The 21,654-nt window shown below is 40.6% G+C and overlaps 4 protein-coding genes and 1 non-coding gene across 7 annotated transcripts; 2 read left to right on the top strand and 3 right to left on the bottom strand.

Moving 5' to 3' along the window:
- The first annotated feature begins 5,565 nt into the window (after positions 1-5,565).
- LOC116195644 (chlorophyll a-b binding protein of LHCII type 1-like) lies at positions 5,566-6,467 on the top strand. Its single transcript, XM_031524935.1, has one exon. The coding sequence runs from the start codon at positions 5,610-5,612 to the stop codon at positions 6,408-6,410; it is 801 nt and encodes a 266-aa protein (XP_031380795.1). The 5' UTR covers positions 5,566-5,609; the 3' UTR covers positions 6,411-6,467.
- An 80-nt stretch (positions 6,468-6,547) lies between these two features.
- On the bottom strand, positions 6,548-14,298 carry LOC116195643. Of its 3 annotated transcripts, XM_031524932.1 has the most exons (20): positions 14,059-14,298; positions 13,655-13,941; positions 13,348-13,465; positions 13,110-13,192; positions 12,678-12,883; positions 12,454-12,565; positions 12,097-12,179; positions 11,510-11,719; positions 11,047-11,406; positions 10,698-10,869; positions 10,436-10,627; positions 9,988-10,185; positions 9,811-9,903; positions 9,527-9,723; positions 8,892-9,434; positions 8,730-8,810; positions 8,561-8,646; positions 7,765-8,472; positions 7,505-7,658; positions 6,548-6,809 (listed from the first exon to the last, which is right to left on the bottom strand). In XM_031524932.1, the coding sequence occupies exons 1-20, from the start codon at positions 14,189-14,191 to the stop codon at positions 6,731-6,733; spliced, it is 4,095 nt and encodes a 1,364-aa protein (XP_031380792.1). In that variant the 5' UTR covers positions 14,192-14,298; the 3' UTR covers positions 6,548-6,730. The 3 variants fall into 3 exon arrangements, with proteins under 3 accessions (XP_031380792.1, XP_031380793.1, XP_031380794.1); XM_031524933.1 differs by lacking the exons at positions 13,655-13,941; positions 14,059-14,298 and adding an exon at positions 13,500-13,528 and having other exon boundaries at positions 13,348-13,419; XM_031524934.1 differs by lacking the exons at positions 13,655-13,941; positions 14,059-14,298 and having other exon boundaries at positions 13,091-13,192; positions 13,348-13,400.
- A 165-nt stretch (positions 14,299-14,463) lies between these two features.
- TRNAF-GAA lies at positions 14,464-14,536 on the bottom strand. Its single transcript has one exon. It is a non-coding gene; the product is annotated as a tRNA-Phe (tRNA).
- Positions 14,537-14,579: 43 nt separating this feature from the next.
- LOC116195715 (autophagy-related protein 8i-like) lies at positions 14,580-16,510 on the top strand. The gene is made up of 5 exons (XM_031525027.1): positions 14,580-14,720; positions 14,801-14,856; positions 15,148-15,200; positions 15,985-16,103; positions 16,195-16,510. Exons 1-5 carry the CDS (start codon positions 14,681-14,683, stop codon positions 16,302-16,304), a joined length of 378 nt encoding a protein of 125 aa, XP_031380887.1. The 5' UTR covers positions 14,580-14,680; the 3' UTR covers positions 16,305-16,510.
- A 390-nt stretch (positions 16,511-16,900) lies between these two features.
- LOC116195714 (E3 ubiquitin-protein ligase ZNF598) lies at positions 16,901-21,446 on the bottom strand. The gene is made up of 8 exons (XM_031525026.1): positions 21,291-21,446; positions 20,870-21,126; positions 20,092-20,394; positions 19,763-19,971; positions 19,631-19,679; positions 19,405-19,494; positions 19,175-19,237; positions 16,901-18,958 (listed from the first exon to the last, which is right to left on the bottom strand). Exons 2-8 carry the CDS (start codon positions 21,035-21,037, stop codon positions 17,375-17,377), a joined length of 2,466 nt encoding a protein of 821 aa, XP_031380886.1. The 5' UTR covers positions 21,038-21,126; positions 21,291-21,446; the 3' UTR covers positions 16,901-17,374.
- Between the last annotated feature and the right edge of the window lie 208 nt (positions 21,447-21,654).

Raw genomic sequence — 21,654 nt, 5'->3', positions numbered from 1 at the left:
GCGGTTGCTGATTCATCCTTGCCTATGGAGTTCGGTAGGAATCTGTAGGGGGGGGGTTGGGGAGGACAAAATAGAGCCGTTGGATGTCAGAGTTTCGGGTGATGCGAAAATGGGTTTGGGTTGGTGGGTGGGACCTGGGGTGGACCCCCACAAAACAATTCATATTGACCATGGCATATTGAAGATGGTAACCTCTCCTATAGTATATAAGGTCAAGTTAATAAAATGAGGACAGATTCTTATATAAACGATCATCAGATTCACCTTATTTTTTCGATGTGAGATTTTAAAAGAAAATATTGGTGTTGAATCTGAGTTGAGGCCATTCTTGCTCGATTTTTTGTCGAGAGCTATGATAAGTGATCTGAATATAAGAAAGTCTAACCATTACTACATGTGAAGAAAAATTAACATTCTTTACATGTATATTGAGTCATTTTCTATGAAAATTTATATTTGAATTAGCACTGGTCAAAGTAGAAACAAAATAAATAGAGAAATTCTGAACATTGATGATGTTAAAAAGATAATTATCAAGAAGAGCTCGCTGATATGGCTATTTGACTTTTCATTTTTTTGACCAAATAATAACTGCAATTAAATTTGAAGTTTCTAAATTGAGGTTAAATTCAAGATGGTGATCCAGAAAGGTACGAAATGACAAAGAAGAAACATGATTGTCAGTTTCGAAAAGTATTCGAACAGAGATGTTTTTATTGATTAATTAATTAATATTCAGAGAAAGAAATGAATTGGTGTGGAGATCTATCTTATCCGGGGTTAGGAATTACCGGCAGTAGCCGGTTCTTACCAACTCCTCCCGGTTGCCTCGACGGCTCCGGCTCCGGCTCCGGTGAGCGAAGAAGGTGCAAAGTCGCGATGGTGGGTGGGAGGTGGCAGTGGCTGTGCCGCTTCCCTCTCGCATCAACACCGCGTGAACAACCACATCATTCGGACAATACAAATATTAATCACTATCAGCAACTGGCCTTTTTTATTTTTATTTTCCTTGAAATATTTCAAACCTTTTTTTGGCAAAAAAATGTTTAACACGTGATCTGAGGAACTAAGCAGCAAAAATTCAATTTCATCCATTTCAGTCCTCCGCAATTCAAATAGCATTTTTCTCCTTGCCTCGATCCATATTCGTTTCAAATTACAAAAATTATGAATACTTGGACTGATGCTCTTTATTCCGATCTGGAAGCTAAATATGAAAAAAAAATCAATAAGAAAAGACCGTGCAAGGATTAAGTCGCATATATTTATATCGTCGTGATAAATTATTTCTCTTATTGTGTGAATTCCTTTTAACAACATGGTTATGGGTCGACAAATCACTATTTGCTTTTGGGAACATGCCAAACACGAACAAGACATGGATATATCATAGGGACCGCATGGTTGTGTTGATTTTAGTGCATTTGGTGGAGGAGTCATGAGAGTTGCTGCTAAGAAAAAGTTAGGTGGGGATTGTTGTGATTGTTATTTTTCTTCTTTTAATAAAGTTAAAACACGGTTTGAGACTTGACTAATTAGGTAAAATAAAGGATCGGTTTTTTGTATTTGTTGCCTTTATTTTTTCCATTCCTAAAAGTAATCTAATGATCTTATGAAAACTTACATTGTTTTTTCTATTTATATTAAATGTATAATGAAAGTTTAAAACATATTAAATTTAGTTCATAACGATTGGTCCAAATTCAACAATTTCACGAGATTGAAATTCACTGGCCAAATTGCCATATAGTATATGATCAGTTTCCAACTTTATTGCGTAAGGTAGATTGAGTGGAGACCATGTCCATCTGGTCACCTACCAAATATATTATTATTATTATTACATTATATTATATTAAACAAATGTACGTTGCTCTCTAATCATTTGAATTATTGTTGGTAATGACTAACGAGGAATTAAGCCAAGCCGAAATGAGTCGGCTCAGCTCCGAGCTGACGAAGGGAAGAGTCGCGGTCGGACAGAGAAATGTCCCCGCTTGAGTAATTGACGTGGCAACGGATAAGCGCCGTGGCGTCCTGCGGCTGGGGAGTGGAGAGTGGTAGTTGGAGGCCTGGAGCTGAGGCAATTCATCCCTTTTCCTTTTCCCATTTTTCCGTTTTCCCTTTTCCTTATCTATTTACAAATTACAAGTTGCTTCTCAGTACTTTTCTTGGGCAAAAAGCTTGTCTAGTACAAAATCTTGTACGGATATAACACTTTGGTATAAAACTTTTTTTCGTAATAATTGAGTACAAATTTTTTGTAACTATTACAATCAACTACATTTCGTTAATTTTACTCCAATGCCGTGAATGGTTTCTGACGTGATAGATAGCATGTTAAAAGAACATCCAATATGACTAAAACGATACAATAAAAAAGCGTTTTTAAAGATTTTAATTAAAACAAAATGGAATTAAAAAAACTCTCTCTCCTCCTCCTCTTCCTTACCCACCTCTCTCCTCTCCTTGCCCAGACCCTATATTGTGGCAACTCTCATCGAAATCTTCACCAGAGCCATTGTCGGAGCCTTCCCCTCTCTGCTACTCAGACCCGAGTCCCCCCTCTCTCTCCACTCTTCTTCTCCTCTCTATCTCCCCTCTTCTTCTTCGCTGCTCAAACTTGATCTTGACTGGATCGAGGCGAGGAGCCCCCCGCCGAGCGACTATATCTCCCGACGAGTCGTCATCTCTTCAAACCTCTCTCCGAACCTCTTGTCGCGCCGTCCTTCCTCCTCAAATCCTCATAGGAGAGAGACGAGAGAGAGGAAAGAGATAGGAGAGACACGAGAGAGAGATAGGAGAGAGAGAGGAAAGAGATAGTCTTTTATTTAATTTTAATTTTAATTTTTGAATGTTTTATTTGATTTTATTATTAATTAAAATTTAAGAAATGAATTTTTTATAGCATTATGTGCCATGTCAGACACTCATAAGACACGTCGGATGCCTCGTTGGAAACTACTAACGGCCGTAGTGTCAAATTGACGGAATGTACATGATTGTAACATTTTAGAAAGTTTTGTACTCAATTGTTACAAAAGAAAGGTTTTGTACTAGAGTGTCATGCCCATAAACGATTTTATACCACCCAAGCTTTTTATCCATTTTTCTTCCTAATAGAAAATTAAGAAATCAAAATAAAGGGCACGGAAATTTTCTGACAAGGTTGAATAGAGAATCTCCTAATTTGTAGATTAAGGGCAAATTTCACTGCACTAAATTTCATTTTCTTATAAGAGCTCTAAACTCTAACATTTGGCCGCATACCAATGAACAACATGATTATTTAATTAAAGGTTTACTGATGATATAGCGATAGGTTCTTCATAATTTATTTAGTAGCAAATAGGAGTTTGAAGATATCATGGTATGACTTTACGTTGATAGAATTGTGAAAAAAAAAGATATTGGTGGGTGGTTAGAGATAACGTGTAAATTTATTAATACACCATTAATCTAATGGCTCAAAATTAATTGTTATTTTTTCTATGGGCAATGTAAGAAAGTGAATATTACACCATTCACTCCTTTTCCAATATATGTAGTAGTAGATATAATAAGCGATTGTATGTGCATTTCTTTTTTGTAAAAATTACGGTTCGCAGCTCATGCTAAGAAAGCTATAAGATCGTCGAGGTAAGTCCAGTTTGTTATATTCTACGGGCCTGTATGGATTTTAAGCACTTACAAGCCATAGCATTCAATGATCCAAATATCATAAATTCCTTCGTCCCAAATCAAATATTGATATAAGTTTATGAGCTTTTCTTATAAAAGAATAAAATAAATAAAAGGCCGGTTAGGAACGATTGAGTTATGAAAAGTAAAAAAAATAATAATTCTGAGGAGACTTGGAACCAAATCCGCACGTGAAAAACACTGTGCAGTGCCTGAACCGATGATCTTCGGCAATTGGACATCGCACGAACATACACTGACAGAGGCACCAGATCAATTCAATTCTCCAACTCTCTCTATCATGGTAAGGGTATTAAAAGAGAACGTACACAATCGTACGAACATTCCTCCACTGCCATATTTATCCAGATTCTACAATTCAAAATTTTTATAAAATTAATAACGTGATTCACCTCAAATATCCGATGGAGAGGATTATTCATTCAGGTGTTAGCTCGGTTGTGGAATACAAAATCCTATTTCGCTCCACTGCACTCGACTCCGTCCTTTTCTCAATTCAATAACATCAGAGATCTCATTTGTTTTACTCCCAAGGGACCGTTGGAAACCAGGCGAAACAGTGAAATTGATGTTCATTGCTTCGATTAATTTTCAATTAGATGTATGTTGTTCCGTAACACGGCGCAACATGAACGTGCGAGCTGCCCTGTTGTTTGTTTGTCCTGGGTGTGTCTCATTCATGTCTTGCTCATAACTGTGCGAGTCATATACAGAAAAATCTCGTGGATGGAATAATAAGTGGGGGCCAATCGTTTACAGAAAAACCTTGGATTGGAGCAGCCAAAGGTTCAGGTATTTATAATTCGATGGATATTTTAGATCTGTCAAGCAACTGACAGTCAAAAGCTTAAATGAAATCAATGAATTGTTACATATGTATCATTATTTTTGGTAAAGATATGTAAAGATCTCACTCTATCATATGATAAAAAATTAGTTAAAAGTACTAACATAACATACAACCACGTCCACCTTATACGCATTGTAATAACAATTATTAGATCCGACTTTTACCTTTGGATATTCGGATATATTTTAGACCCGTCCGCCTAAACTAGACCATGCATACGCATAATATATACACACACATATATAAGCTAATATTATTTTGACATAATCTAGATGTGAATTGATTGCTTCTCCCTTTATATATTCATTATTAATAGCTATAAGTTCCAGAAAAAAAAGAAGTCGTCATAGCTATAAGCGACACCCCACTTCTTCCCCATAATTAAATACATCTTAACTGGGGACCCGGATTTCTATTTGAATATTACACATATATATGTATAAATTTATGATCTGAATATTCACATTGTGTCTTCTGCTTGACTGAGAAACAATATTTATATGGACGGTGTTACGGGGAGTAGCGAACATGTGAAATCATTGATAACCCAGATCTGCATCCCCTATCCTCTCCATGAAATCGGGTCTCATCATGCATATTGAATGACAAAACATATTCACGATACAGATCTAGGGATGTAGGTAGATCTGTACATAAGTGGTTATTGCCTGAGAAGGATTGATGCTGCAAATATATTTGGTCTGTCATTTATTATGCATCAACATATTTATTAAAAAAAAAGAAGAGAGAGAGAGAGAGAGAGAGAGAAAAGGAAAGTCGAGAGGACTTCTTTTGAAATACCAGATATTTCAGGGGCAATCCAACAATTATTTTGAAGAACATCTTGAACGGGCTGCTCCGATTGGCTAGGATGGTCTGTGGGAAATTTGCTGAATCCTTGCAATGGATATGGGCAGCCAATCAGGGAAGAGCTCGCGATCCACATGGATAATATTGTGGGGCCAACCACACATTATATAAACCCTCAGAACACTGCACCCCATACGCCACCATCACAGCAAAAGCCCATTCCCTCCCTAGAAGAAGAAAACAAAGCATGGCAACCATGGCCGTCTCCTCAACATTCACCGGAAAGGCCGTCCCAGTCAATGCGCCGAGGGAGCTCTCTCCCGGTGTCCACTGCAACGGAAGGGTCTCGATGAGGAAGACGGCCAGAAAGCCTGCTGCTTCCTCTGGAAGCCCGTGGTATGGCCCCGATAGAGTCAAGTACCTTGGCCCCTTCTCCGGCGAGCCCCCATCCTACCTCACCGGAGAGTTCCCTGGTGACTACGGGTGGGACACTGCTGGTCTGTCGGCGGACCCCGAGACCTTTGCGAAGAATAGAGAGCTCGAGGTCATCCATTGTAGGTGGGCCATGTTGGGAGCCCTGGGGTGCGTCTTCCCCGAGCTCCTTGCACGGAACGGGGTTAAGTTCGGTGAGGCTGTGTGGTTCAAGGCTGGAGCTCAAATCTTCAGCGAGGGGGGGCTCGACTACCTCGGGAACCCCAGCCTGATCCACGCCCAGAGCATCCTCGCTATCTGGGCCACCCAGGTCATTCTCATGGGAGCCGTGGAGGGCTACCGTATTGCAGGAGGGCCCCTCGGGGAGGTCACTGACCCACTGTACCCTGGTGGGAGCTTCGACCCCTTAGGCCTCGCTGATGATCCTGAGGCTTTTGCAGAGCTTAAGGTTAAAGAGATCAAAAATGGGAGGCTTGCCATGTTCTCCATGTTCGGTTTCTTCGTACAGGCTATTGTTACCGGCAAAGGACCCCTCGAGAACCTTGCCGATCATTTGGCAGACCCTGTGAACAACAATGCTTGGGCTTATGCCACCAACTTTGTCCCCGGGAAGTAAAAGACATTAATGCTGAGAGTACCGGATTCATTTGCAAGTCTAGTAACTTCCTACGAAGCATGCGTATATCCCCATATATCTTGTGTACAAGTGTGATCAGCTATTATGCCCCAAGTCGAAGGGCAAATTTTCGAAGCTGATAAAATGAGAAACTCTTAATATGAACTGGTTTTGTTCAACTCTTACAAGATATAGTCCGACATTTGCTATTCAGTATACAGTTTCAATCTCAGTCGGGGAAACATCTGATGGAAGATAACAAAGGGTTCTCCTTCAAAATCGAATGAGACTGAAAAAGAATTGGAGTTGAGACAAAACCTTCATTCTGTTTTCTGCATCTCGGCCGAGAAGTCAATCATTTGCATCCCTCTCCCAGCTACTGCTATCTGATACCTGTCCCTGCATAAAGATTAATCCACGAGTAAAACAATATTAGAATCCAACTGCAATCACAGAACAGTTCTTGTTTGTATTTTCACAAGGATAGCATGTATATATATATACACACACATTTAAAGTTGTATCTCCACGATAAATAGGGTTAGAAAGGTAATTTTTTATATAGTATAAGGTCATAAAAGTAAATGTCCAAATAAACAATTATATATGTAAATACAATCAGAATTAAATTAGTAAATGCACATCAATTATTAAATACTTAATAATTTTAATATACATGCACATTCTGTATTTAAGAAATGTAATCACAAAATTCTTTATTTAAAAAAAAACAATTTCCTAAAATTATATATCTTTATAGAAAATATTTCGACATAATTAGTAACTAAAAGAAAAATCTATTGATGTGCAATAAGCATGTTTAAATATCGTCTGGAACCAAAGTTCAGTCTACTATGTTGATTTTTGCAGTCAACTATGTGCATTTGAGAATCCTGGACTGGTCCCGCCTGGGGACTAGATAAGCTCCCATATTTGAATGGTTTCAATTTAACACTATATATATCGTAAGGAATGTTTCAATTCTGATATCAAAATTTTTAAAAATCCCTCTAAAAATAGTGGCTCTAACAAATAACCTGTGCATCACACCGGCAAAAAGCTAGTAAGCCATATATAGATGAATCCTCACTTACCGACCACAAGCTCTCACATCCAAAGCTTCAGGCTCTGGAACACTAATGATCAGATGAGAATGCTCTGTTACTTTACCAGTTTCACTGAGGATCCAGCATCGAACGCGCTGATCGAGACCAGTAGAAAGCACCCAAGTGCCATCAGTCCAAACACCTTCAGGAAGAAAGAAAAGATAAATCAAACACCGGGTTATTGCAGGGAGGAAGACTCTCAAGGCTAAACCAGAAGGAAATGAAAAATGATCTCAAGTGATCTCTACCTTTTACAGCAGAGCTGTGGCCCGAGGCAATATTGTCCCGACAGATTAATTTGATCACACAATGCTTTCCATGAGGAAGAAAATCATGCGAATATTCATATTTAACGGTTGAAATCTCTGGATCTGGGGTTGAAGATTGAGGTAAGACCTCAAATGTAAGGCAATGAAGTGCTTGGTCATCCCCCCCACTTACAATACAGTACATGGAACCACCATCAGAACATTGACCATGTTTTGCCTCCGACACATGCAGACAATTAACGCCAGATTGATGAACGCTGTTGAGAATGTACAATGGACTTATTTCAGAGATCTCAACAACGGAATTATCTGCTGATTTCTTTTCCAACTTGGGGGATTCAGCTTTACTTGCTTCAGATGTACAGCAACTGGAATCATCAAATAAAGATGAACGACAAGAAGCATCATCCAACACATTTCCATTAGCTGCTTCTTGAGATTTGGCAGTCTCAGAATCTTTTCTGGGTGCTTTCTTGGGAAATCGAGAATTCAGAGATCTCCACCATCTTCCTCCCTGGCTTCCCCGCCCTGTTCGAGGGCGTTTTTGGCAGTCAATCAGATTTTCCAAATGGAGAGTAGAGAGCCTATCCATAAAAGCTTCAATGCTTCCAGTCAGATCCCAAAAGGCAATACTTCCATCTGTAGCTCCACTAATGACAACGTATAAATTCCTCATCGGCGTTTTCTCTGAATGTCAAGATTATAGACAAAAGTTAACAACTAAAGGCAGGAAAGTACCAACATGAGAAAGAAGAAGTATGTGTTCAAAACTAACGTCCTGGAAGGGAGGCCGCAGGAACAATGGCGTGTTGAAGAGATAAGACTGGCGAGGACAGAGGGACCAACATAGCAACATCAAACCTGTGAATTGACAAGAGGAAACATGAGGCATCAATAATGAATTGGCGATAAAATAAGACTTTCAGATGATTCCTTGATGTTACCACAAACAATAGGGCAAGACAAGAGCTCTGAGTGTGAGAGTGGCATCTGAACAAGCAACAGCAGTGAAGCAGACTGTTAACCTGAAAGGAAAAAAACCTCAGTAAAAATTAGGCATGGGATTATTTGATAAAACAAAAATAACTCTAATAACAAGCAATCACCTAGAACCAGTATATTTTACAAGAAAAGCGGTGACTGCAAGATATCTCCAGTCATCTTCATATTTATCCCCAAGACTTCCTTCCGTAGGCAGTTTCACTTTAGCATCCACATTTTCAGTACTCCCATTTTTCCTTCCCTTGACAAATCTATCAATTTTTTCTGATTTTTTGGGTGGCACTGAGTTCCTGACTGGCATATCAGTGGACAGCCATTGGAATGACATTGAAGAAGATCCAGCTGAGCCATTATCAGTCTTCTTCTGTTGTTGATGATCAACAAGTGATTCCTCTTCACGTGGATTCCATTTTCTCAGCAGCCAAGAAGTTAGAACTCGTTTAGCACCGACTGAAATAAGCAAAACTGGATCATCTCCAGCCTCTGTGAAAGCTTCTACATTCTTGGTCAGATTCTCTTTGTAGCCACCCGCCAATGTGTTGACTCTGTGAGTCCTCGACACGCAGCATATTGATCTAACAGCCGATCCACCAACATGCTCGCCAAGTAATTTGGATGAGGACCAGTTCTCTACAAATGGATCATACCTATACTTATGCAATTCACTATTAGCAGGTGATATTTAAAAATAGGATGAAAATGAAGATAAAGTTTCATGGACAAAGTACAGAGAAATTACCGAGTCAGTCTCACTGTTCCATCCTCACAACCAGTCACAAGCCAACTGGATCTCTCGTTTGCTTCAACTTGGGGATTTTGACGCATGAAGCACAAGGAATGCAGTTCTCTCCCATGGAATTGCAGGTGCAGATTCCGAGGGAGTATACTCTCCCCACTTTCCGATTTCCAAAGTCGATGAATATGAATAATCTCATCCTGCAATTGAAAGGAAGTGATGATAAGAACAACATTATCTTCTCTCTTTCCAGTTCTCTTGGATGAGCCGAGAGGCAAGAGAAGAACCTTGACATAAGCAAAGCAGTTCTTCGTATCAGGAACATCACCAAAGTAGTAAGAATGCGGTCGCCTCCATCCACCACATGGGACTTGCAGAACCTGTTGCAATTGAAACCTCGATGACATCTAAAACCACGCAACACAGCATTCTTTCTGAAACAGAAAAGAGGATGACAAGGAAACCTTAGTCTCAGTCGCTAAGTTCCATATTATGAAATCTGTAGATGCAAATCCAGCTGCATACTCGCTGCTCCCAAGATTTTTATCCACAGAAACAGATTCAATCAAGCTCAGTTCTTTCACTTGTTTCATCCCTACAAATTTTACAATTTGTAGATTTCTGTCATACTCCAGATGGCACATACACCCATCAGCTCCGGTCTGAAGTTACAGGGAGACAAAGAGAGAGAAAGAAGAGATCATCTATCCATCGGTAGCTATAATGGAGGATTTCATGTGTGGATGATACACAGGTCACCAAAAGAGAACCAATGAGCATAATATGGTTGCCACTCTTAAGTCAATGATGATTTCTTCTTATGGCTAGACCAGCATCTATTCATTACTTCAGACAATTCAGTTTTTAAGCGTGAACATTTTTAATGTTAAAACAATTTGCTTCAGGGCATACCGAGCATATCTCTATGTGATTTGGACTACATCCAGAAACTGTAATACTAGACACTGTTGATATCCCATGGGCTCCTTTGAAATGGTTCATTGGAGATATCGTTGCTTGTGATGCCACAGATACGTTCAGTAACTGGTCCTTTAAGAGAGGAAACATGACCAAGTTTCCTCGAAGATCTCCACAAATTAGCACCTACAAAATTATAATAATAAGCAAGGTGGCATGGGTATCAGGGAAAATGGTGGGTCAGATCATAACATACCTCTTCCTGAGGTGATGCATCCAGACAAATAATTCGATTTCCAAGATGAGATGCAAATTCTGCTAATAGAGATACATGGGTACTTTCCCCAGTATCACAAGGAACAAATGACACGGCAATATCCAACCTCCAGAGCTTTATAACTCCTGTAGGGTCAGCTGTGAAGATGAACCTGTATGACGGATCTTAATGATTGTTTACATTTGTCTGAGCGGTACAACAAAATAAGAGACAAGAAGCACCTGGGCACCACTATCTGATTATCTTACTACTACCTCAATCAATAAAAGTTGCACCACTGGGACAAAATGTATTCTCAGCAATCAACATTTCCATGGGAGCTTCTTACCTATGTCCCAAGGATCTGCACCAGTAGATTCCAAGAAGCTGTCGATCCTTCTCAGCTGACCAAGAGAAAGTGGAGTCCACTCTTGGAGAATCTGCATGATTCAGAACTTTAACAACTGTTGCACGGCCTTTTCCATCGCCAGTAGCAAGCCAATCCTCATTTCCACCAGAAATGATAGATGGACTCTGGGACAACAGATCAATGCAAACAATAGGCAACTCAGGACTGACATGAGCAAGTTGGGTCCATGTCACATCACCAAATTTAGGCAATTTAGTGTGGTAAAGATAACCACGATTTGTTGCAACATAAAGGGTGTCTTCACTTGAAAAACGTAAGCCGCGCACATATTCACTTTTACTGAAACAAATCAGAACAGCCAGACGTCAGGAACTAACAATTTGAGGATAATTACACTGAAAAATGATCCTCAAAATGAGAAGTATCATTCTTGCTGTTCTACCTGTCCATAAGTCCCAAACTTTCTGATGAATTGGGAATACGAACAGCAAAAAGCTCGGTCCTGTCTGAGACTGCATGTGCACCAAAACACCGATGTGGATCTTGAGCTAAAAGGGAATTCAGCTGATACACTTTAATTCCAGAGTCAAAACCACCAGTAATGAGGACTGATGAGTTTGGATCAAATAGGCATCTCCATATACCCCTTCCTCTGAATAGCCAAATAGGTAGATACACAAAAAGATACATCATACAGCTTTAAGGTTGGATAAGGGTGTGATAATCAGGTCAAGCAAAACAAAGAGTACAAATCAAGGAATTGACATATTATCTTTTGGGACATTCGATCCAGTATAACAACATAATAAAAGTGATATCTTGTTTTTCTTAATTCTCGAATCCCAATAAGAAAAGGTTACCAGTCGAAAAAGCTATTAAAAAAGGTAATACTGCAAAATACATCAGTTATGAGTGCATGTGATAGTTGAAATAGAAAATGATTAAAGAGAGTATGCTCACGAATGGAGTTCATTGAAAAATGGAAACAAGGTATATTTCTAAGATCCAAAAGAGTCTCTTGGAACTCACATGTGTTCCTTGATCACCTTAAGCTGTTTACCATCAAGCCCCCACAAACGACAGGAGCAATCTTCACTGGCTGTAATGATCAGCTAAGGGAAAAACAAACGCATAGCAGCAATTAGAATAAAAAAAAGAAAGATCCAATAGAAGCAAAAAGAAAATGCCAAATATGTCCTTAATGACACAATGTATGTTCACTTAAAATAAAGTATAAATTGTTAACTTGACCACGGATCAAAACCAGTTAAACTAGCTACTCATTCTGAAGATGCAAATCAAAAAGACTAAACCAAGGTGAAAGGGAGACATTCTTCATTATATCCAGCAAAAAGGAACAATGGATGGCATATATCTGAATCTTACATTTTTAGAAATGACACAATCCCAAACTCGAGCATTGTGGCCAAAAAGAAAGCTGATTTGCCCAATATTATCAGAACAGTTCGCTTCAGAATGAACTTGCCATATACGCGCACTGCACCATGTAAAAATAGAATCACTTCACAAAATCCTGCTTTTAGGAAAAATGGGGAAAAAAATCTCAAAATTCAAAATGATAACACGATTGCAAATTAGACACTATCAACCTACGATCATCAGAAACAGAGACCAATTTGGACCCATCAGAGGACCATGCTATTCGAAAAATTGAACCTTCATGTCCGACAAGTCTACACATGGGGAGAGCTTCATAAGGTGGAAAATAGTGCTGGTCATATCTGGAAATACTTTCTCCCGTGGGACTAGTCAAAGACCATGGATCAGGACGAGCGACCACTCTCCAAACAATGATCTGAGCAGTTACAATATATTCTATTAGTAAAGAATAGAACTCTAATAGGAAGCAAACGGAGTAGAAAGCTGCATCAACTAGATTTAAGATAGTGCATTCTGTACTCAAATCAAAGACTGAAAACTGCCGATTTTCATCAAGAATATCAAGTTATTTATATGTAAGTCATAATTTAATGATGGATAAAGGGCAGAATGGAAATAATACCCAGGGAGAGTCTAGCCACCTCATTATAGATTGTTCCAGATGCAATTCGAAGATCTTCAAGATTGTCACCCCACAGACGCATTGAATACAGAAGGGAACTCTCTGCATTCCATTTATGAAATAACAGAGAAAACTAATAAATTAACTATAGAAACAAAGATCGCATTGCTCATGGAACTTCCCACCATAATCTCGCCATATACAGCAGAAAGCAATCGAGTGCAAAAACTGAATAGACGTTCAGAGGATAAACTAACCAGAAGAATGAACTTGGAGAATCATGCTCGAATTAGTGGCGTCCCACAGACTTAGGGTATTGTCACTACATCCTACAGCAACAAGGCCGCTATCGTCAACTGAAGTCGTATCTTCACCCTACACCCAAATGTTCACCATTGCAGAACAATACCTCAGAATGACTACTGAGGACCCAGCAGTTCTCCTTTTGGGGGAAATCAATTCATTTCCTATTCCCATATTTAAATTAGAACGAGTAAAAAGCAAAACAAATAATTGATGCCAAATTTGACTTCTTAGAAGAATTCATGCCGGAAAAGTTTTCACCTTCAAGAAGCAAACGTCCAGGACCCAGTGACCGAACTTCGGCAGCGACTGGAGCAACCTCAGCTCCACGCACAAGCTGTCCTCTTCTCGGATGGTTAAATTGAACAGCTTCACTCTCCTTTCCCCGTAAACAGCAACATTATAAACCAAAGCAGAGCTTGGGGATCCTTCCGCGAACCAAAAGGAGCTGCAAGTGATTCCATGAACACGAATCCCTTCGAACACATGGAATGATCGAATCAACTCGCCGGACTCAATGCTGTGCACAAACATCTGCGAGCCAGAGCCTGCGAAAACGACAGCTAAGCTCATTCAATTTCAATCGGATAAAAAAAGTGCCACTTTCACAGTGCAATCTTACAAAGGAGCTGATTTTGATGGAAGAGAGATGGAGAGAGAAGTACCGGAGAGGAGGAGCGGGAGAGAGGAGACAGGAGAGTGAGAGGGCAGGTGGAGGAAGCAGAGAGCGGAGATTTCGCCAAGGTATTGGCCGCCCCGCAGCCGCCATTCGCCCGCCGGCTGCTCAACTTCCGCCATGGCCTCTTCAGCGTCCGCCGTCTGCTCGTTCTCCTTCAGCAGCTTACTTCGCAGTCAGCCGAGGTCGACGGCAGAGTCGAACTCGAACTCGAAGGTCGAAGCTCGCCGTCTCTGTTCAGTATGGTACTCCTACGCAGCAAACGTGCATTTTGCAAATGTCGTGTGGGCCTGGGCCCGATCAGATTAAAAAATAGGCCTGGGTTGGGTCAGATATCAATATGGGGCCTAAGCCCATTACCAAGAACTTTTTTTTTAAAAAAAGGATGAGAATATGCGGTGAGCGTGGATCGAACACGCGACCTTCAGATCTTCAGTCTGACGCTCTCCCAACTGAGCTATCCCCGCAATTTGTTTAAGGGTTTGGAATAAATATTATTGTTAGGTCACCGTAAATCGTATAAATGTCCAGCCAGTTCTCAAATCAACACCGTCACTTCTCTCCTGTTCCTGTTGCTGTTGGTGCAGTGCAGCAGATCGTCATCATCATCAATGGGGAGGCCCGTGTCGTTCAAGGACGAGTTCACGTTCGGTTCGTCCCCCCTCTCTCTCTGTTCCTCCCTGTAGCGTCAGCTTGTCTGTTGTTATTGATCATCTCGTAATTCCTCGCAGAGCAAAGGTTGGAGGAGTCGCGCGATATCATCGCCACGTACCCCAATCGGGTCCCCGTAAGTACCCTTGGACAGTTTTCCATCAGTTCGTCCCAACTTCATGCATAATTCTGCTACGGTTCTTTTTCAGCTGAAAATTTTATTCTGGGAATGATTTGATAGTGTGAATCGATCGTTGATTGCTTCCCTTTCTGGGCCTGCCTTTGTTGTTGTGGATGTTCGAGGCTTTATCTGCTTAAAAGGATCTTGCTTTCCTCGTTGATTTAATGGAGACTGGAGTTGGTCGTAGTTAATATGCGCGCAATCATCAGCTGTTGATGATGTTCTTCTTGTACTGTTTCACTGCAGGTTGTAGTGGAGAAATATGAGAGAACAGACCTGCCTTACTTGGAGAAGAAGAAGTAAGTTTGGTTTTACTGGCAACAATTTATCTTAACTTCTACGTGCAAGTCATTATGAGCGTTAATTTCTTTATTTTTTCACTGGTCTTATGAATTGGGTGATATAGCTTGATGCTAGTATCACACTTGAACATTACCGGTGATATTTCATATGCTCACTTACTTGTAGAAGTATCGGAATCAGCTACTGCTGGAACTTCTTCTTGCTTTTTATCGACTCGAATGCTTTCTCATACATTTCCTTAAGGCTTACCTTGATACGTGCTGAATTTGGTTCTGTCAAAGGCTATGAAATGAAGGATTCCTCTCTGTGTTTGTGTACTGCCTTGTTATCTGATAGTTTGATAACTTTCTGTGCCTGCGATATTCTTGTTTTCGCATTCAAGTATTTTCATGTAATAGACCTGATTTAGAATAGTTGATTTGCTGCTTTTGATATATAGCAGCTGAGTACTATGATTTTGACCTGCATCTCTGCTGCTTTGATGTGTGTGTGTGTGTGTATTTATCAGTACTCTATTTTGATGCAATGAAGTAAGCAACTGCACTTATGTAATACGTATAAAGATATTATCATATTGTAGTGTTTGAGCATGAAGATAATGCATCAGAAAAGCATGAAGAATAGATGTGGATGGGGTGTGGGAAAATCTGATAGAGATAAATTAAACAGCAATTTTATGTAAGGATGTGACGCATGTCAGTTACAGATTAAATTCTTGGTAGCATTTACCAGGTTTATCCTTGTCTTATATATTGATCGTTCTGATTTTCTTTCTGGTAGATTCTTGGTTCCACGGGACATGTCTGTGGGGCAATTTATACATATCCTAAGTGGCAGACTCCGTCTGGCTCCGGGAAAAGCGCTCTTTGTTTTCGTAAAAAACACTTTACCACAAACAGGTAGAAGCTGCCATGAGAAGTAGAGTATTGAACTTTTTTCTGTAATGATATATGAACCTTCTAGATTTACGCATCTCTCTTTGATATGCAGCGAGTTTGATGGAATCAGTATACGAATCATTCAAGGACGAAGATGGGTTCCTCTATATGTGTTACAGCAGTGAAAAGACCTTCGGTTTCCAAGATGTACGGAACCCTTGATGCTGATCTCTGTAAATGCAAGTCATTTTCTGTATCCATCTTTTCATATTTTGGTTCGATAGAAATCAAACATGGACCTCTATGGATCTGTTATTTCATTGATTTATCTATATGTAATTGACCGAACTTGGATAAGTTCATCCAGGAACATATATTCGTTTTTTCCCTTCCTGCATATAGCGGATTTTATATATTCATTTTTTCTAGTACTGGTGATCACAAGAGTAATTGCTTGGCAATGACAGTCCTGCGCTCCTAAAGTCCTTGTTTCGTTGAATTGACATAAGAGATTAATTCTATTCTTCCGATGACAGGATTCATATTCCTGCCTGTTTGTGCAAATAAGGCAGTGGACGAGATATTGTGGTTGCGTTTGGTTTCATAGTAAAATTTTAAAATCAGATTTTGATTTTGAGTGGTATAAATGGGACCCACCTTTGACTTTGTATGTGTTATGTTGTTTTGTTGTGAAAAAAAGTGGTATAAATGGGGTCCACTCTTTGACTTTGTATGAGTTATTTTGTTTTGTAGTGGATAGAGTTAAATTAGAATTGTGATTTTAAAATACTATCTTGAAACCAAACAGGCCCTGAGAGTTTAAAGGAAGAACGCTGCACATTTTATTACGTAATACAATGTTTTAACGTTTGTAAATGTGAACAAATACTCAGTGCATCACTTCCCTGTCCGATGTCACAAAAAACGATGAACTAGGGAGACACAGTTCGTACCCTTAACACAACCCAAACTGTCAACCCAACAGTTTGTCATTCTTAACCAAGAAAAGCTAAAAAGCTTGCACTTCTCTCTTCGAAATAATGATACCCTGTGCAATGTTAACATTTCCTGACAAAATCCAGCCTACTCGAATGGATGAATAAGCCAACTCTAGGGCAGCACCTGTCAACTGAGCTCTGCAAAATTTGTTCGCTGAGCCCCCCACCAGTGACAGGCCTCTGCAACTTGACACTCCAGCTTAAAATCCGGTTCTGAGAATAGCTCAAGATCCCCTTGCCAAAAATATATCACAAGCAATAATCTTTATAAAGCTGAATTACACCATATTTTGACTAAAAGAGATTGTGGCCTCCACCTCTTCGCCAAACTCCATGTAAAGGCAGCGCTGCAGAGGAGTTACCATTACCATCTGATCTGTTATCCGCTGGATCTGGATCAGGGTCGGGGTCAGAATTCCTGAGGTCCAGAATTGAGGCTGTGGAGCCTTCACCCAAGCGGACCCTGTGGAACTTTGAGGTTTTCTTCTGCTTACTCCCTCCACCTCTGTCCGTGAGACTTTGGTTCGCTCCACCACCAGCAGATTGATCTTCTGTTTGCTTGCCAGGCTTTGACGATTGGCCTTGACCTGAAACCGGCCATTCATCGTCCAATGTTGCTTTTGACTTGCCTCTGGGGGGTCGATACCCATCCTTTGTCAAGACCTCAACCTCCTGCTCTGCTGATTTGTAGTTCGATTGCAGATCCTTAACAGTATCCATAATGCCTTCAGCTAATGTATTTCGTTTACTGCCAGAAGCATCAGCTTGCTTTCCTTTGCCTTTCTTAGAACTGCTGCTGCTGCTGCCGCTGCCTTGGCCCCATCCATTCTCTTGTGGACCGTTCTTTCTCACACCAGAGTTATAGGTGTCGAGGAGCTCTTTCTGTTTCTCAGGATCAGGACATAGCCTGGCTAAATCGAGAATCAAATGGGACAAACCAAAATGCCGGACATAATCAAGATACATCTCCGTATCAATTGAACCCTGACGATAGTGTCCAGAGATTTCTTTGAAGACAGTGTATTTCTCTTGGTCATCATCGAGGGCAGCCCGTATCTTTTCCACCAAAGACTTGTTTGCAGCTTGAACATCCTCCACTTTGGGTAGGGACACTGTTTGGTTTCTCTTTGGTACAGCTGCAGAAATTGGTGGAAAATTAGATGTAGTCTCTACCACTTCCTTCTCAGCAAGATTAGGTGCTGATGCAGAGTGGCCGATTCTACTCCTGCTGTCGGAGCTCCTTGAAGGGCTGCCAGATTTAACTCGTAGGGCTGCTGCTGCTGCTGCTCGACCCAGAGCCTGACCTTTCGCCAAACTTGCATAACTGGAAGAAGTGTACCCACTGCCCATACCCAGAGGAGCTGAGGAAGTATTTGTTGATGGCAACGAAGTAGTAGTGTTAGAGGCCGTAGGATGTCCCGTTGTGTTCCATGTCCTAGCAGCATTAACATTCCTGTTGTTTTGACGACGGAGATGGTCCGCCATTGTATTACGCATTCCTTCAGATTCTCGTTTAGGTACTTGGTTGCTGCTGCAGGAACCCATGAGTGGAGGAAATGCGGCTTCTCGAAGTGGGGCATTCCTATAGCTCTGCCCCAGTGCTTGGAGGTACCTTGAAGGTTGCTCAGACTCCGCTGTGGTTAGGGACTCAAAAGGCTGAACGATCGGATCAATATCATCGGTTTCAGCAGCAGGATCGGGCATTATCTGTGCACTGGAAGATGATCCGCTAGGGCGAGCGGAATCAGCATTTGCATACTCTAAACTGGCTTGAATGGCAGCAGAGATCTGATCTTCTGCAAAGTCCCGACGAAAAGTCCGCCCTCTTCCACGTCGTCGATCTTGTTCGCTACTTCTGTACCGGAAGCTGGTTGGAATCTGTATGCAAAGAAGGGAAAATATTTAAACCGAATAAGTAGGGAGAACTGAGAAGGAAGCATTACTAGAATATGATGCCCAATAAACAACTTAAGTATGGAATTTTTATTCCCCCGATGATGTAGAAAGACTGCTGCTAGTTCCAGGCAATGTTTCAGCAACTATTGGTTGACTCATTTAATTACTCAATGGGCAAGAAAGACAAATTCCACGTACCTGAAGAGCAGCATTGCGCTTTGCCCTAGACATACGACCACCATGTTCCAAGGTATTATGCCGCTGAAAATTGCGTAACAACTCAGTCAACCATACAAACAATGACCCCGTGCAGGTGTTATATAAAAGTCATAGTGCAAACAAGGCAGATGATATAAGATTAAAACAAATTGGGCATGCACATAAATGACCATCTCCTTGAGAAATGTTCCACAACTTTTACCCCATACCTTCATTTCTGCCTCGGATTGGAAAACTATGAACTTTTTTGCAAGACATCCCTCGTCCTCACACAGGACGTGTTCATTGCGGAAGTGGATCTGAAAAAGAAATCAAAATAAAATTAAAAATTTAAAAATAAACAGAAAAAGTTTGAGTTCTCCCACATGTAATAAGAAGTAATAGTGAAATTGAAATTAAGTGGAACATAGGAAGCATGGAAGATAGTTATCTTGCCTCTAGGTCATCATAATTTTTGAAATATTCATATTGTCCTGGATGTTGCCTGCACATAGCATTAAAGTATGTCACAACCCAGTAAAAATTCTAACCAAACTTGCCAAGTCCTACTAATCAGTCTACATTTACCTTTGACATATAAAACAAGTGTAGTGTTCGGTAGACATATGAGTGTAAAGCTCGTTATCACCATAGAATGGGGTTTTGCAGAACTCGCACATCGGATGCCCCGCAAATCCACCCCTTTCACTCTCACTCCCATCCACAACAGAGTCACCGGTATTAATATGCTGGTTCAATTGCGCCCGAGTATAAAGCTTTTGTTCACAGATAAATACCTGCAACCCATGATGCAATGAGAGTCGTCAGGAAAAGAGAAGCAGAGTCTTCAAAGGATAGTGCATATTTACACAACCATATCCCTGGGTATCAAGCGTGACGCCGCTCATGTAACTTACCTTCCGCCCTTCAAGGCATAGACTGCACATAAGCAGCTTATGCTGGTGGTATATATGACCTTTGAGCTGTTCAATGTTCCGAAACCTCTGCCGGCGCTTGGGAGCATCACTTGATTTATCCTCTGCATTGTCACATACACTACAAGACAGCTTGCACATTGCTTTGATCATCCTATAATGCTCGGCGTCATCAAAAAAAGCTTGCGTGTCTTCATGATACCAATACGACCCCAGCCGACCCTCTCTTGGTTCAGATGGCAAGAGTGAGAAGTCATTAATCATCCTTGTATAATCTCCCAAAGCCTGAACAGGGGTCGCAACAGCAACAGATTTGCAAGTCAAGCCAACAAAAAAATTACCAGCAAAACAGTTTCATGCATTAATCCACTCCGAAGTTCATATATCTGCCTTGAACTATTTCGAAGCCAGAAATCACGGCAACCCACAAACAAATCTCCGCCAACTTAAGCCCGGTACTGTTATAAACTACAGCATCTTTTCCAGTTCAGTGGTATTCAATCCGTAAAAGTACATTGCAACCCCGAAGATGCCACAGCCAACGATGCAAGAAATTGAGCTTGGATTCACCAGTTAACATCTCCTAACAGTAATGTAATTGTAACCCAACGATGAAAAGACTTTAAAAGAGGCTAATTTTTGCGGCTAGATCAAACGAGCAGGTTCACAATCACAATGTTCAGCACAGGTCGACTGGGCGAAGATTGGAGCATTCTCCGATCACACGACCAAACCAGAGAGGTGGGCGATGGATCCTAACCTTGGTGACGAATACGACGGGGTTCTCGGTCTTGCAGATGCAGCAGTTTCTGTCGTTGCAGATGAAGCGGAGGCGGGCGACGCAGGTGGAGCACACGTCCCGGTGGCCGCAAGCTCCGTAGGCAACCCATTCCAGCGTCTCCGCGCACACGGCACAGGAATCGTCCATCTTCGTCAACCGTAGCAGCAGCAGCAGCAACCAAGGTATGCAATCGGGCGGCGGGAAAGCTGATCGGCAGGTACAGGAGAGGATTCCGCCTAGGGTTTTTCACAGTTGACGAATCATCAGAACAGAAGACAGGAGCACCCAACAGACCCAATATATAAATGTACATCAAAATTACATTCAAAATTTAAACATTAATTAAAGATTATATAAATAAATCTGGTGCGATGCGAGCTTCAAAAATTCAAAGCATTACCCAAAATTGAATTTCTGAAGATAAAAGCGGATCGGCTAGATTTTCTTTTTCTTCCTTTTTTGGGAATCAAGCAGAAAAGAAAATGCCAGATTTTGGGGATAAAATTGAAATCTCTATCAGAGATGATGAGTTTGAGGCGAAATGTTCTGCCTTTTTTGGAAATTATTAGGCTTCTTATTTTGTTTTTCTTATTATGAATTTCTCCGATTTGAAAATAAATAAATGAATAATCTTTAATAATAAATATATATATATATATATATATATAAAGTTAAATAGAATAAAATTAATTGACGTGTGCACATGTTTGTCCCTGCTGACATGAACAAGGCACATGGACCGACGTTCTTCTTCTATTTGGCCC

This window comes from Punica granatum, chromosome 2 (genome assembly GCF_007655135.1).
Source record: "Punica granatum isolate Tunisia-2019 chromosome 2, ASM765513v2, whole genome shotgun sequence".
Taxonomy (NCBI): Eukaryota; Viridiplantae; Streptophyta; class Magnoliopsida; order Myrtales; family Lythraceae; genus Punica; species Punica granatum.
The sequence above is the reverse complement of the archived record's forward strand: the minus strand, read 5'-3'. Positions and strand labels throughout refer to the sequence as shown.